Here is a 16,245-nt window from a genome sequence, read left to right as displayed (position 1 = left end):
GTGTTAGCTATTTTATTCATTTTATTTATCAATTATTTATTTTTGATTGCTAGCCTTTCCTTTTTTTTTATATATTTCTCTACTTTTTCACTGAATGAAAATTTCAAGTATATCTTTTACACGTTTTTATCAGAGTAGATTTTCGTATGCAAAAAAGCTTGCAAACTTTGAAGTTTTTGACATCTGCGAGTAATAAAGTTTCTTGAAATAAACAAGGAAAAAGAAAAAAGAAAGTTGTAAATTGTAAATTCCAAGCATAGCTTGAAAGTTCTTTTATCGCTGATGAAATGAAGCGAGTCAAAGGATCACAAATAAAGGTTTCTTCGTTGTACTTCAGATTTCTTAATGGATAGAAGACTTCACGGAATAAGTCGTAGCGATTTGTAAGATAATGACGATGCGCACACGTGCTCGAGTTATATTTGACCCCTCGTAAAGTGTAAAATAATGTTGTCGTTCTTCCACTTGAGTTACTTGAGAGTTTTGCCGTTGTCGAATTTACGACAATGCGCTGACTATATACGTATAGGCGCATATACTACATACACTCGTGAGCGTTAGTGGAAAATTTATCACGTTCTTGATGTAATATATTTGACGGATTTAATGACGCGAAATTCTTCTCGATCTCATGGTAAAACTTTCACACTAAGCGCGCCCGCGTATACCTTGTACCTTTTTTACTCCGGGCAGCTCGATTATCCTCTCCGCGTCTTGCGAAAACATAAAAGTACTTTTATAGCGGCTTTAGGTAATATGTACGCGTGATATATGATGACACGAGTACTGACAAATTTCTTCGGTCGAAGAGGAATTTAAGTTTTAAAGAACTGTGATGTAGGTCAGAAATAAAAGAGGATATCATTCATTCCATTTGATGGGGGGTTTGTTTTTATTAAAAAAAGTGTAACTTTTTACGTAACATATCTATGACGTTAACTAACACATCAACTTCTTTAAATAATCCTTCCTTACATTAATTGGATTCTCAATATTTTACATAATGATTTACTCGCAGTTTGCATTTAGAACAATGATTGATAAATTTTTCGTAGAAGATGATCATTAAATACAGTTAATCTTTGTACAATATTCTTATTTACATAATTTCATTGCTTTGTTACTGTTGTAAATCACGAGCGCTATATTGCGGTTCCATGTTTGACTTTATTATGATTGATTATAAGATTTTATTGAATGTTCGATAATATTACATAATAATTTGATTGAGAATGATTTTCACAAAACTCATGTCTATATTTTAAAATTTTCGTACTGAGGTTTATTTTATTTCAGAAATCACATTAAAAGAATGATTATCAATTAATATTAATGAAGCTGATGTTAAAATTATCATACTTCTATATTAATGCTATTTTTAAATTGAAAGCAAATATTAGAAAAACAAACTGTTATCTAGTTAATGTGAAAAATAATCAATTATTCGAATTATTTTGATGTGACTTTTATGAAAATCATTTATTTAATATTTGTATACAGGCATAACACTGATTTATAAATTTTTTATAGTTTGTTTGTAGATAATTATTACACTGTAACAGGTGATAGGCATACTGTACAAGTTTATGCAACATCAATATTTAATACTAATGATTTGCATATTTGTTTAATTACTATGAGATATTATTACACCTTAATATTTTTGAAATCAAATTAATATATGCGCTCATTAATTTTAATACATTAGATTGCTCTAGGAAAATGCATAGTTTAAGGTGCATAAAAAATGTTCTTACCTTACAACTAAACATGAACTTGGATAACAGCAATAATATTCCATTTGGTATAATATTTGTGATTAGTTACAAGACTAGGCATATTCTCAATGGTCTCGAAGATTTACAAGCGCACTTATCGTATGGATGATTTGAAAATTAGATTCCTACTTCGACTCTTTTGGCTGATATTTACCCTCTTTCGTAATTTATTAACATCGTTCGATCAGTAACTGTCATTAGAAAGATAAAAAATGTTTTTTTTTTCACGATTTCCAAATATACTGCGCCGTTCTTTTAACTCGATATATCAATTTGATATTTTATTATCGAATCACAATAGTATACATATTCACAGGTGCATTCACACTATGTACAACTTGCACGTGAAGTTTATAAATAAACCACAATATCACTACGTCCATCCTCTTTTTACGTCTCGTAGTATTGTTTTTTGAATCATTTTTGGTGTATCGATATTCTTTGGAGTTAAATATGAAACTGATAAGTCTGCATGAATTTGAGCTTGTACTTTCTTTCAATGTGGTCAAAAATTCTGTAACACAAACATACGTAGAAATGTGAAGATATAATTTCGTTTTATCCAATCATAAATAAAAATACAATGTATTTTCACGTGATTTTGATTCATATTTACGGGTTTTCACAGTTACTATATTTTGTAATATTGAATATAGCGTAATTCATTTAGAATTAAATTAAAACTAAAAATTGGTAGAAACTGCAAAATCATTTTAGATCTTTGTTACTGAACACATGATCAAAAGTTTGTAACTGATAGTAAACGTATTGAATTCAATATCACGTGAGGCGTATTTTATGAGATTTGGAATATTAATATAATAATGTTTCAGTGTTTAAACATACCAATTTTGATTAATGACCAAGAAGAAGATATGCAGTAATGCTTAACAGCATAATTGATAAACTCACGTTAACTTGTCCTGTCCCGTTTTCTGTAACAAAATTTTATTTCATTCCATTAATCTACTATCCTTGCCAACTTTGCATAAAACATTCATTCATTCAAGCGCAATCAGGGATCAATCCAATTTAGTTCCAGTCATGCAATTTGAAGTTAGAAAGTTGCTTCTAATTGAAAAAAAGTGAAAGAGAGTAGTTTGAAATTGACAGAGTTACGAGCGACAATGCTGACTGCGGTTAAAAGTTTATAAGTATGTGGATCGCTTTCGCAAAGGGGATAGGGTGCTCCCTCGTTAAGGTATCGGAACTTTTTGATAGGGAAAGTAGGCTTTCATCGGAATCTAGTTCATTAGGTGAGCAATACTCGTGCAAGTGGTAGGCAAGAAGAGAAAAGAATTTTTCGCATTATCATTGACATCCTTGCTCTCGTTGGGTACTTTTCAAATTAAATGTCCATTACGATATGCTTTTATTTGCACAATAAATGAGAAAGACACTTTTTACATAAAATTACGTTCAGTAAAAATAGTGAACTGGTCAAAATGGTAATTACGAGTATAATAAGTCATGAATAAATTGAAAATAAGAACAAGTAGTAACGTAATTGAGAGATAAGAGATTCATGGTTAATTCGAATAGTTCAATGTCTGTTTCTGTTTTTTCAATTTTTTTTCATTTCCTTTTAAGAAGACAACCGAGATAACTAGTAAATATGAAATGTAGCATTTGTTTCCACTCTACATTTACAAAGTTTGACGTCATAAGTCTCTGCTTTATTTTTTTTTACAATTGATCAACTAGTCGAGAATGCATTTCCCTTGCTTTTCTTTCGTAGAGTGCAATTTTTGCTCTCTCCCTCTTGCCAATTGAAATATCGTTCCTTCATATAGCAAGCAAGATGTCGAGAACTAGGTCTAATCTCCGGTAGTATTTCCAAGGAAATAACTCATTCGACTGGTTAGCTCTCAATCTTTCGTTTCTTTTTCTTTCTTTATCGACTCACCTACCTTCGTCGACGTTCACGTTTATTTATATACATAGCTACATGACAGCGTATTGACTCAAAAAGTTGTCACACTTTGAAAAGTAATCCTGTCAATTGTTACTTGATGAGCAACTGGTTACTGCAGCCTCATTTCGTGATCGTCTCCCAATTAGCTGCCGAAAAATATTCTTCCCGTTTTCCTCCCTCCTTACTACTCCTCGCGTGCAACCGTAATTGCCGTTACCTCGTTTCACGAGTCAGTGTGCTTAATGCGCATTTAAAACGTACTTGTTACTGGAAAAAAAAGGAGATTCGAATACAAAGCCAAGCTTAAAAGTGTGCTAAGCGCGTTTTTTGCTTCTTTCTCTCGATGTCAATAAATGGGCCTCGGCCTCAGACTATCCTGAAAGCTTCTCTCGTTACATTTCGATCGCTTTCTTTCAATGCCCCTTTTTTCGTGAAATATCTACAATCGATTACCAATGAGCTCAGTCAGTTTCGCATCTTTTATTTAATCGAGTTGAGCTTTTATTAATTATTTTTCACTTTGGAAGTTGAACTTACTAATGTACTACTCAAATATTAATTGGAAGTATAGCAATTGGCTTCTGTATAATTGTTCATAAAATATTGCTTGAGATTTGATTTATTAATTATACGCGTCTGTTACGTATATATCGAGTAATTTATAAGAAAAATCAAGCAATATGGGTTAGTTATTGACACTCAATTATTAATTTTAACATTCCACTCCTTTACATTAATGATGAAGCTTGCGAATGGTGAAACGATCACTTGAAGTTTAACAGATCGTAATCTCATAGAAGCAAGTATAGAACATCAATTAAACGATTGAAATCCAGACATATAGTGCTTGAGGTGGTAAGTTTGCGAGATGTATAACTGGTCTACGAGCTTCCAGTATTATAGGTCGGGCAGTAACTCATCATGCTGTGGCCGCATACATCTCGTACGCGTGCGTACAGCTGCAACCTGGTAAATAATTCGACGGCAGCGTCGCTACGAGAGAGGGACTATATGACATTCTCAGCTGCTAAGTTCAGTTTGTTTTGACGATACCTTTCAATGGAAATGTCTTATTGATTTCGGTGCTCAGAAAAAGTATCTGTGCACGTGTGTGTACACGCGCGCGCAAGCGGCAAGAGAGTGAGAGTGCACGATAAATCTCCGCTGACCCATTTTTTCCCTCTAGCGGAAATTCGCATTAGGACCGCCGCCGGCGAGTTGGCAGTGGTCGGGAAGTCACGCGCTTACACTCAGCAGACAGACGTTGAGTAATCGAGCGAATGCGAGAGGCTCGCGATGTACTCTCAGTAATCGGCATTTAAAATTTTCAACAGCAGCCGTCCGACGTGGAAAAAGAATTACACGTTGGAGGAGCGTATCCTCAACTGTACAGATGAGGCTGCGGTGCTAAGCTTGCAAATTTGGTTAGCAGCATCGCTCGATTGAGACGGATAGCGCACTTGGACCCTCCTCAATTTTAGGATTTGCCCGGTCGACTGGCCATATAAAAGGATAAATCTCGTTTTCTTAAGTCAACATTAATCTCGATCGACGCCCACTGGAACTTCCCTTTGGGAACCAGTGCAGAAAGAAGAGATTTCTTTATTTGGTTTTTCTTTTTTCTGACTGATAATACGTTATTCTCCCGCGGGCGACACTCGGGCTTTGTCTCTCTCTCTCTCTCTCTCTCTCTCTCGCTCTGTCTATACTCGACCGCGTACGTGTTTATCGGGCTCTTATCGCGAGCGCATTCGCGTTTGCTTCTTTTTTCCTCTCGCTCACTCGCTCTTTCTCTCCTGGCACGGTTTCTCGCGTGATAAACTTTAATTCTTTGCTAGACGAAAGAGAATAACCAGGCCCTTTGTGGGCCAAGCTTCATTAACGTTTCTCATTGCTTCAAAAGTTGGCCGAAGAAAAGCTTTGTGCTTCATTTGCATTCGCAACGAGATGACGGCGACGAGACAGAAGAGAGGTTTCTTTGATTTCGAGTGCTCCACGCAGAAGTCGTGAATTTTACAGAACGTGTTCGAAGTTTACTAATTGGGGTGTAACTTTGATTATTCTTGGATGAAAATCGCAATGAAAAGAACTGAATTTGCGCCGTGAGTTTGGTACTCTGCGTGAACTTTAAGCGAGCTATGCTGATTGGTCGGATTCATGCAGATTCTTTAATTTATCCAATGTTTGTCCAAGTTATTCCTTCAATTGTATACATACCAGGGGTCATCAGCAGTGTCAAATGCCGTATAAAAAAAAATGCCGTTCGAAAACTTGATTTCCATTAGGAATCATTTGAAAGTTTTAGCCGGAGAATCTCGTAAAAAGGCAAGAAGTTGATCGACAAGCCTCGGCGCATATCAATAATTCGGGCTGGAAAGCATGACACGAGAAGTCCATTAAAGTCAAAAAGAAAACTCATCGCTACAAATCAAGCAAATCTTGCGTGCTTCGTGGGCGCGCTCGGTATCTATCTCAATATTACAATATATCACCAGCGATCCGTGTTCTAGCTCATTCTACTTTTCTACCTCGGGCCCACCTTATCCTTGTAATTCCCTATCTCTCTCTATCTCTCTCTCACTCGCTCTCGTTCCACTCTCAATTTCCTGTCTCGGGCTTGTGCGCGCTATCAACAAGAGATAGGGGTGAAGTCTCGCGAGACTCCCCCCAACTACTGCTGCACTTTCTCCTCGCGCGCTTTTTTCCCCTCCTTCTCTCGGACATCGATATAGCAGAGGCTCGTCCTCGAGATTTTATATTTCCCACGGACCATACGTTGCATTTTATTTCTCGGCAATCGGAAAGCTAACGATATATACGAGGGGAATTGGCGCCGAGCGTATCGCTTGTGACTTGGGGCGAACACCAGTAATTTTCAGTTTGATACTTGAGTAATTTTCATCGTTGCTGACCTTTTGCTCTCGCGCCCGTACTCTCGCCGCAGGATACAGCAAGTGAGAGAGAATTTATCGTTTCACACACAACGCCAAGAGGTTTATATTCTCTCGATGGTCTATCGAGGAAAATTCGTTGCTGCTCCTTTTTTACTGGCCTTCGCGGTTGGTTTATTAAAAACTTGCCGAATTATTCGGGCTCAAGCATAGTATTCGAGAACGCTTGTGTGCGAAGGTTGGCTTAATCAATCTGAGTTTTCGCGAATTTATAGTCGGGAAAAGAGCAAGTTTAATTATACGTTTGACGATATTCTATTGAAAATGCAATAGGAAAGCTTTGCAAATTTCATCGACTAATCAAGCCATGAAAACCCAACGAATCAACTCAACTGTTACACAGGGATTCGTCGTGTGGATTAGCTTGTAGAAGTTTTTTCGCGACGAGTTATAAAAAATGACACATGGCTTGGTTGACTTTCAATGTGGCTTAGTTTCTAGTTAATAATGAAGCAATTTTTGGCTATTCACAGGTGCCCTCGTGCTTTTGAGAGAGTCGCGCGCGCTTAAACTTTTATCATCTACCAGTTTCCAGTGCACTTGATTAACCTCATGAATGTTCGCCATTAGCCTTTAATTGTGAAAGTCTGAAAGTGGATTTTGCGGCGCGTGAAGAGAGCCAAATATATGTATATTCAATCTTGGCTGTCTGATAATTATCAGGATAATCGAGAATGAGCCGAGTAAACTTTGCGTGTTTAATAAAGTTTAAAGTAAATCTTAAGCGCACGCTCGCGAAAGCGAGAGATAGAGCTCTGACTTGGATATTACCTGAGGAAATAACTTTTGAGATTGAAAATTATTAAGATTCATTTGTCTTTCAATTTACGAGCCAAACTTTTGGAAGCTTCACGGATTATTTATTACCATCGGCGAATAAATTATACCCTCGTCAACGTTATTTATTTGTTTCTATTACTCCCGTCTGTCACGACCGGGCAACTCTGAAAAAAATCTTTCTGAAAAATAGTCATAAAGCAACAATATATTTGAGGATCAAGCAAAGTTTTAATTGCCCCGATATCTACCATAGTGGCAAAAAAAAGTAGCAAGTCACATTCATTTCATTTTTTATCGCCGACCCTCGGCGCAGACACGTCAAGAAAAATGAAAAGGGAGGAATCCTCACGCACGAAGCCTCTCGCAAAAGTGTAAATACACAGCGCGTCCCATGGCTATTACATTTTCGGCCTCTCGCCCCTCTTCCACCTTCACCTACTATATACCATATCGACCGCTGGTCATTTTTCAGGATATCCCGGGGTATTAAGAGTGCAGACCCACGCACGTATATGCACGCTGTAAGCCGGCTTTAGAAGCTAACGCAAGCCAGTTTTTGTTTTATCAATGGGGAATGACGACAAAAACCATCATGCATGCCCTTTCTCTCATCAACGTTCGCATGCAACGTTTTTTTCCATTAATGCCTTATTTGCGTTGAGCTCGTTATGCCATCAAAGGCTCAGTTAAAATGACGGTTACTTTTGACGTTCATAAAATAAATGTAATTATTGCAAATACAACAGACAGCAGCTCGGCAGAAAGTAAAAGAGGACGAATATAAACGCTGAGCTTAAATGGAAAGCGTCTAGGTCATTTGAGGCAAATATTTACTCGCTGATTCCCACCCTCTCCTCTCGCTTCTCACTTGTCAGCCAACAAAAGCGCGTCAAATTAAACAGGCTCTCTTCTTGTCATCCCTCGTGCGCGTGCAATTGTAATTAATCGCCGACCGTGAGAGCCAGAGAGGGAAGGAGGAGGGAGGGCGACGAGAGAGAGGGAGAGAGAGGGAGAGAGAGAGAGAGAGACCTTGTGGCTTTAAAAGTGACACGCCTTATTTTCCAAAGTGAGCAGTGAACTCTCGAGCTTCAAGAATTCCCAATAGTGCGAACGCTGTTTGAATTGCTTTATCCTTTCGCTTGCTTACTCTGTTTATACCCGTGACGCTTTGTTCCCTTGAATTATCAGTTTTTCTTCTGACAAAGGAATTGCCAACGCGGATCTTTTCTTCTTTATGTTTTTCTCGCCCTTTTTCTCGTTTCGTCGCGCACCCGCTTGCCGTACTTTGAGAAGGTAAATATTGCGCGCAACCCGCTGGAAACGCCAGTGCGGGCGCGCGAGCACCTAAAGGGATGCCGCGTTAGCGACGACGACGCGTCCACTACGGTAAAGGCATCGACACTATTTCGCACGGTAGGCCCAAGTCTTTCCGCGTGCGATTGTCAGCATGTTTTCAATTTCGTCGGATCACTTTCAAGGAATAGCACAGCGATGCGTCAATTGGTAAAATAAAATTGCATAGTTTGTGTTTGTTTGTTTCTGATATAAATATTCTAATCATTGTTCGCACGTTGGTTATATACCTAGCATTTCGATATTCTATAATACATCTAAGCAATGAGTATAGAATACAGAACATAGAAATTAATCGATTAAACGCGCTTACCTAAAGAAAAGTTTAATTGTAATTATATAAAAGCGTTTACCAAAGAGATCATTAGATAGTGTTCTACGTTATGCTTTCATGCCACACGTTTCAAAGAATAAAACAATAGAAACAAAAAACAAACGACGCAACCCTCTTCACATCTCGGCAAAAACGATATTTCTTAAGAGTGCCAAGAATGCTACTGTAACACATAGGGAAGATTACAGTTAGCTGTGGGTAAATAATGATAAGGTGGGTCCGATCACTTCAAAAGAGGCTTTCATATAATTACGATTAAACTTAACTTACAGGTAAGCTCGTTTAATCGGTTAATTATATTTTAAATATCTTCCTCAAGATCATCAAATAGATATTTAAAACCAAGCTAAGTTACGGTAATCGAACGAATTTTCCATTTTAATACTTTATTAAATTGAAACCTCATTACACGATAGTGCAATAAACGGATAGAAATATCAACCAATTGTGAATTGACAATTGTATTCGCAAACGTATTTTGTTCATCAACAATAGGAAGATTATAAAAATTTGCGAAAGTATTGGAATGTTTAATCGAACCCACAGTTTAAGGCTTTAAACGTCGAGACTCACAATCTGCATCAACATTATTACGCGAACTTATATACGTAAGAAATAAAAATAAAAATATTTCTGTTTCACACCAATTCCAAATTTCTTCCAACAGATTATTCAATTGTTTCTTCTACGTACCACTAATACGATTTATGTAAGAAATTGCGGTGGTATTGTCGATACAGAGTAACATTTTACAATTACAATTATTTTGAGCAAAACATTTCAACTAAAAAAATGCCGCTAAAACCTTTAAATTATTTATATTATTTCGACGAACACCTGAGTTTCAAAAACCATGAATTTTTTCTTGATTATAATAAGCATCTCAACCAGTGCTTGTGTTATTAGAAAATATTTCTAAACAAAATCCATGATTTGCAATCGGATTAAAAACATTTATTATGTTGCATTTCTACCATATGAAGTCATCCTGTAAGTAAGATTTAATATCCATGATCGTCTTGAAAGAACAGTTGTTAATCCGAAGAGCTTCGATCTTTTGCCTTTCGAAGTCCTTCCTATGAATCCAACCATACCCAACCAAACCGCGCAGCTTTACAACAATCGCCTAATGAGCCTATGAAAGATCCAAAATCACATATTTTACACATTTTCAATTTCGAAAATTTAAAAATAAACTTGAAAATTTTTGTCTCTTATCATCAGGTACTTCAAGAAAGATCTTTTCAAAGTTAATAATGAAACCAAGATATTTACAACACGTAGAGGGATTTTATTGACTTTTTTCATAATTTATAATAAAACCCAAATACTTCAGGAAGTCAATAGTGAATTTCAAGTTATCCAAATATTGATTATATGAATTTCTAATAATCAATAGATCATTCAAATTGATAACTGAAATGAAACCAGATATTCTTGAAAAGGTTTATAACTGGTTTCATTAATCTAGTGAATAAATATGAAGCTATATTTAAGCCAAAAGACAAATATATGAATTCGTAAAACTTTTTCTTGAAGATAAATCTCAAAAATTTTCTGAATTTTTTATCAATTGAAATCATACAAATTTTCGAAATGAATTGATTAGGAACATAATTATATTCCTCAATCGCACCTTTTTTCACCAATATATTAATTTTTTCATCAATTTGAAATTTTTCAAACGTAGACCAATTAGGTTCTACAAGTAATGCTCGTTGAAAAACTTTAGTTTTTAAAGGTATTTTATATCCTTTAATCCAATTTAGAACAGTACGGTCGTTGAAAAAATATTCCCATGTTCGAGAAAAAGAAATTGAAGTCGACCAGCCGGAGTACTTACTTCGCTTAAGATTTTCTCTTCCATGGATGATTGTGGCGGCGATTTCAACGATGCCAATTGTTCTTTTTGTTGTGTTGTAACTAACGATAGAGTAGCTACTGGTGGAACGATTTCGATTGGTGTGATGAAGTCGTGGATGGTTTCGACTGTTGCCTGCTTTGCGACTACAGCACCTTATTTTTGTTGTGTCGAAACGGTCCCTTGAAGTTCTTTTGGAGGATTAGTTGATTTGTTCATGAAAAGCAGTTATTTGTTAAATGTTTCTAACAATTGAGCTGCTTTAACGTTTTTCTCCAAGTCTTTACTGAACAAAAATTCGTCAATTACGGTAGACGCAAGAATATCTTTTATCGTTTGCATGAGCCTCATCAGAATCTGTGACTCATCGCGTTCTAAATCAAGCATCAATCTACACGATTCGCTCAAAATGTTGACTATTTGTATATTATCTGTGGCTTCATTTTTACATAAATAAGTTATCTATGAACTCAAAGCAGCATCGTGTATATACTGCTTAAAAATCAGGTGATTTCAATAATCGGAGCTTATAAGAAATTTTTAAACTCAGAATTGATTTTTGGAGCCTCAATGCAGATGTAGTTAAATGGGTAGAGGTATTTTTTGGCGAGTTCTTCTCTTTCTTCCAATGAAAATGCTTTATCCAAGACGTCCTTCCAACGGACGAGCGTTGGTTCATTTACAGGTAGCGCAAACAGTTTTTCAACACCAATATGCTTACAAAAATTTGACGTCAAGTGTAACAGCCTCTTTAGCCTCGGCGTTTGCAACATTTTCAGCGAATTGATTATTAACAACACTCAGTGACGAACCATTGATGTTCAATGTAGTCGACGTTGTTATTCGAGCTGTATCAACGCTATTAGACTTGGAAGGAACGACGGAAACAGTGGACGCTGTGTGCCCGATCGTTAACGCGGCTGCCTGACAAAAGTTTGCAAGCTGCGGTTCAATGCTGTTACGTAGCGAATGAGAAAGTGCCGATGGAGGGGAATTGCCAGTTAGGGGGAATTGTGGAATAGTCATCCAGTTGTCAGAAGAAGAGCTCGACGAAGAGTCTAAAATGATGCAGACTCTATTAATGCGTGCGGTTAGCACTAGTCTTAGACTATCAAATAATCCAGCTTAGCCCAGACTTTGAACGCAGGTTATGAAGATGTGGGCTTACGCTAGCCTTAAGCTATCAAATTGCTGAGCTTAGACCAGATGTGACCACATAATTTTACTTTTAAATACAATTTAAAAGTAAAAATATAACTATCCAGGCGATTAATCCAATCATGCTATAACAAAAGAAAATAAGCAAAAAATAATCCGATAATTAATTATGAAAATAACTCGATAATTAATTATGAAAATAACCTGATAATTAATTATGAAAATAACCTTTATGATGACGCTCTCGATGTTTCATATTTCACTTCAAAAGCTTCATCTCCTCTGCTAACGTCAGTTCTCATCCTCCCGTGAAAATTGCCGTTTCCATACACCCATTATAAAGGAATCGAGGGGAGCGATGTGAACACGAAGGCACAAAAATAAGGAATGATGTTTTTTCCAAGATGCGTGAAGAGAGTTGCGTTGTTTTTTTTTGTTTCTATTATTTATTCTTTAAAATTTGTGGCACAAAGGCATAACGTAAACCACTACTTGATATTTCAAGTAAGAGGCATAAAATATAATTAAACATTACCAGAACTCTCGTTATATTTGATAATCTATTACATGTAGTTGATTGGTTTAAATGCAATTTTCGGCGTACATTCAAAGCTATTGAACAATCGCAAATTCATTTATTGAGAGTCTTTTACTTGCGATTTCTAAATATAAATTCATTGAAAAATAAAATAAAATAAATAAAAGAAGACCGGCAAATCACCGCCTCGTTCAGTAGATGTTTTTTTTCAGCGAGACGTCATTGTGCTTGTACCTTCAAAGCAACTGAATATTTAGTCGCAGCTGAAGTCGAGATTCACAGACATTTTTTTTCCGTTTTCTTAACGGTAAGCGAAGAGCGTAGTAGCAGCACTATCAACGGTATAGATGAAACATTTAGTGATAAGCTAATATCGCGCAAGGAAATATTAATTGCATCGATATCACCGAGATGTACTGCATTTAAGCGCACGATTTTTCTCTGCGACTGTTACATGCTTTTCTATTTTACTTTTCTCCCCCTATTTTGAGTCTCGATGTTTGCGCACTCTGTATGCATATACATTGGGGAACTGTTTTATTCATTGCTAGGCGAAATTGAGTCTTCGACAAACGCTTGATTTGAAAGAATGGAATAGGAAGAGAGAAAATTTTTCGATTTCTAACTACAGAGCGCTAAAATGGAATATCGGATTACTTGCGGACGATATTAAATTCCGTTCACGAAATAAATATGCCTCTATGAATCGAATTATCTTCTCGTGATTCTCTCAGATTGGCGATATGTCCAGTAGCAGCTGCATGACCTTATACCGTGTTTATGATCGAGACAAAATGGAGGTTAAAAGGTCTGAAAATCATTGTAAAACTCAATTCGTTTCGCCCGAAAATGACAAAAATGTGTAGCGAAGCTCTCGTTCTATCAAACATGCAGAGCAGAGAGCGCAATTCACTCTTTGCTCTCTTGCCTTTCACGCGCTTGCATTTCTCTTCATAAAAGGCACTCATTCTCTCCACGCGCGCGCGCGTCCACACACACACACACACACACTTACGTGCCGACGAATTTAAATAAAATGTCATTCCACTACTCGCGCAAAACACGATGCCGAATAAAACTTGCAGCGGCCGAGTTTTTTTTATTTTTTTCGCTACCTCTGTTCTTTTTAAACAGAGCCGCAGTCATTTACAATTCAGTCGGCCGCAATTGCATGCCCGGGCTAGCCTAGGAAAAAAAGAGAGACAAAAACGAAGCGGCAATAAATAGTCATAAAAATGAGATAACAATTCATTTTATTAACAAATGTAATCCGAGGAGCGCGGGATCGCAGCGAGCTTTATTAAAATTTGGCCTGTGGCGTATATACATCACTCGGGGAGTGGCGTTGTTTTTACAGCTGCTCGTGGCGCATCGCTCTTTTCTCGGGCGCGAAACCGCGCCACGTATTATGCATGACTTGCTCCTGCATTCGAAAAACAACGCAGAGCATTCTCGAGAGATAAGTGTGCATAGACGCTGGAGAATGTTAAAGACGCCCTCTCTAGCTACCAGACGAGAGGCGGAGTGAGAGAGAGGGAGAGAGAAAGAGAGGGCTATTATTTATTGTGACTGATTTATAGGCTCCGCACTAGCGAGCGGCCGCCGCCGAGGCCCGATGTGCATGCGCTCGCACGCGCGCAGCGTCGAAATGTGCCAACCCTACACGTACAGAGACTGCTGCCTATCCAGCTCCTCCTCCCACCGCTGCTCAAAAGATCGAGTCCCGACGAAATATGGCCAAGCAGACGATCGACGCCAGGGAATTTCTGAGGGAAACTGGCTTGTTCTCTAGTTCGCCGTATAATTACCAGTGCGGCGGGTACGTGACTCGCGTCTGCCTGCAACGCATCTTCGATTCGCGGATAAAATAACAACGACGAAAAATATTATTGAAGTTTGCGCGAGCTTGCAATTCCGCGACGCGCTCGAGTGGTATAAAATAAAAGCCCGCTGTGTAGCGGCAATACTACAACTTTACCATCAAACAGCGAATTCCTCGGATAACGCCGAGAGTGCATTCCGCGGAAATGCGGCTTTGTAATGGCTGCTTTATACGAGCTTCAAGACGTCTATGCATAGCGAGAATTCCGTTGCTCGAAGCATCGTTTTCATCAGCGGCAGCTTTGTGTTTCGCAATTAAACGCGCGTTGCCTATCTGCACTGTGTCGCGTGTGCGAACTTGCGCGTTAGTATGCGTGCATACGGATACGTAATCAAGGAATCTTATAGTTAATTTATATTGGATGTGACTGATGGGGTTACCTAATATAACGAACGCGAATAATTCCTGAATAAGCTTTACTCACATTTTTCGATGAATATACCAAGAGTGTTGATCGTATTAGTATTCCGACAGATGGCAAAATTAGACAAAGTAGATTTCGCAAGAAACAACTTGAACATTTCAACGAAAAATTGCGTTACCTAGAAATTTATTTTTGACAGCTGGAGGAATTGTAATAGCTTCGCTATTGTATGTTATTATATCGACCTGCGGAGTTCAACACGTCAACCTTTGAAATTCGGGAAAATCATCTGATATTACTGTTCCACTGATAGTTTCCCTGTGTACATCTGTCTTACGATATTTCTTCACTTCACATGTACTCTGAATTTATCATCGGTACACCAAGCTTTGCGTTGTACGAATTATCAAGAGCAATTCTGCTGTAGCGTCGATCGCGATACAAGAAACAGCATCTCAGCGTGAATTCGCGAAAAATCAATTCCGCCGGGGTCTCTTTTATACGTTCCAGTCTCGATTTGGATGCGAAAGACGACAGCATTGGCGGCAGCGTCGTTGCTGAGCGCCGCCGAAAGCGGCATGCGACGCGTCGTGCCCTATGGGGCTCACGTAACCGGGCGATCATTGACCGACGGGAGCACCAGCCTTGCCTATCCCTTGGGAACGACTCGCCCGTGACTTTCGAGGTGTCTTTGAATTTACACGCGCACCCACAGCGAATACGCCGATAGACGAGGCTACACCGCGACAGCTCGCTTCTCTTCTTTTTGCGGCTTTAGCGTTTTTTTCCCTCTGCTCGCTTCTTTATGTACTTGGAACAGCGTTTGCTCTGGGCTTTTTCATTCTATTGTTGGTTTTTCTCGATATTTGTCACAATAGAAGTGGCTGTTGTAAATAAAGTCAAATAGATCAATTAGATCAATTAGATCAATTATCGCGTAAATAATCTACTCTGCTAGCACACTTCCCGATTCCGTTTGCGAAACGCAGCGACGAATGATCGACCAAGAAAATATTTTCTCAATTTGCCTGAATTACGACAAGTTTCAGTCATCAGAAACTAAGCAATCTTATAATGTTCAACAAACAGTAGAGTTTTTCGTCCCTCTATTTATCGTGAAATTATTTTCAAGTAGTTTCTCGTTGATTTTCCGTCCAGGCAGAAACTTGAATTCACTTAAGGAACCGTAGGCGACCTCGCGTCTAACACTTTGTGTGCATTTCTTGAGGCAACGCAATGCCCTTACCAAATGGAAAACCTTACGCCAGCTACAGAGCAGCACGACGAAAAGGGTACGCAGGAGAGCTGCAGCTATCGCTTTGTTTTACAGG

General features: G+C 38.0%; 1 protein-coding gene across 2 annotated transcripts in view; it reads right to left on the bottom strand.

Annotated features, from left to right (window-relative positions):
• Positions 1–880: 880 nt before the first annotated feature.
• The window catches only part of LOC131664192 (uncharacterized), a 55,789-nt gene continuing 40,424 nt past the window's right edge, over positions 881–16,245 (bottom strand). For both annotated transcript variants that reach the window (XM_058935090.1, XM_058935092.1), the window contains 2 exons: positions 2,625–2,713; positions 881–2,292 (listed from right to left, as the gene is read on the bottom strand). In XM_058935090.1, coding sequence (XP_058791073.1) covers positions 2,634–2,713 — 80 coding nt within the window. In that variant the 3' untranslated portion in view covers positions 881–2,292; positions 2,625–2,633. The remainder of the gene's footprint in view (positions 2,293–2,624; positions 2,714–16,245) is intronic.

Source organism: Phymastichus coffea, unplaced genomic scaffold, assembly GCF_024137745.1.
Source record: "Phymastichus coffea isolate CEN01 unplaced genomic scaffold, Cenicafe_Pcof_1.1 PCOF00043, whole genome shotgun sequence".
Classification (NCBI taxonomy): domain Eukaryota; kingdom Metazoa; phylum Arthropoda; class Insecta; order Hymenoptera; family Eulophidae; genus Phymastichus; species Phymastichus coffea.
The sequence above is the reverse complement of the archived record's forward strand: the minus strand, read 5'-3'. Positions and strand labels throughout refer to the sequence as shown.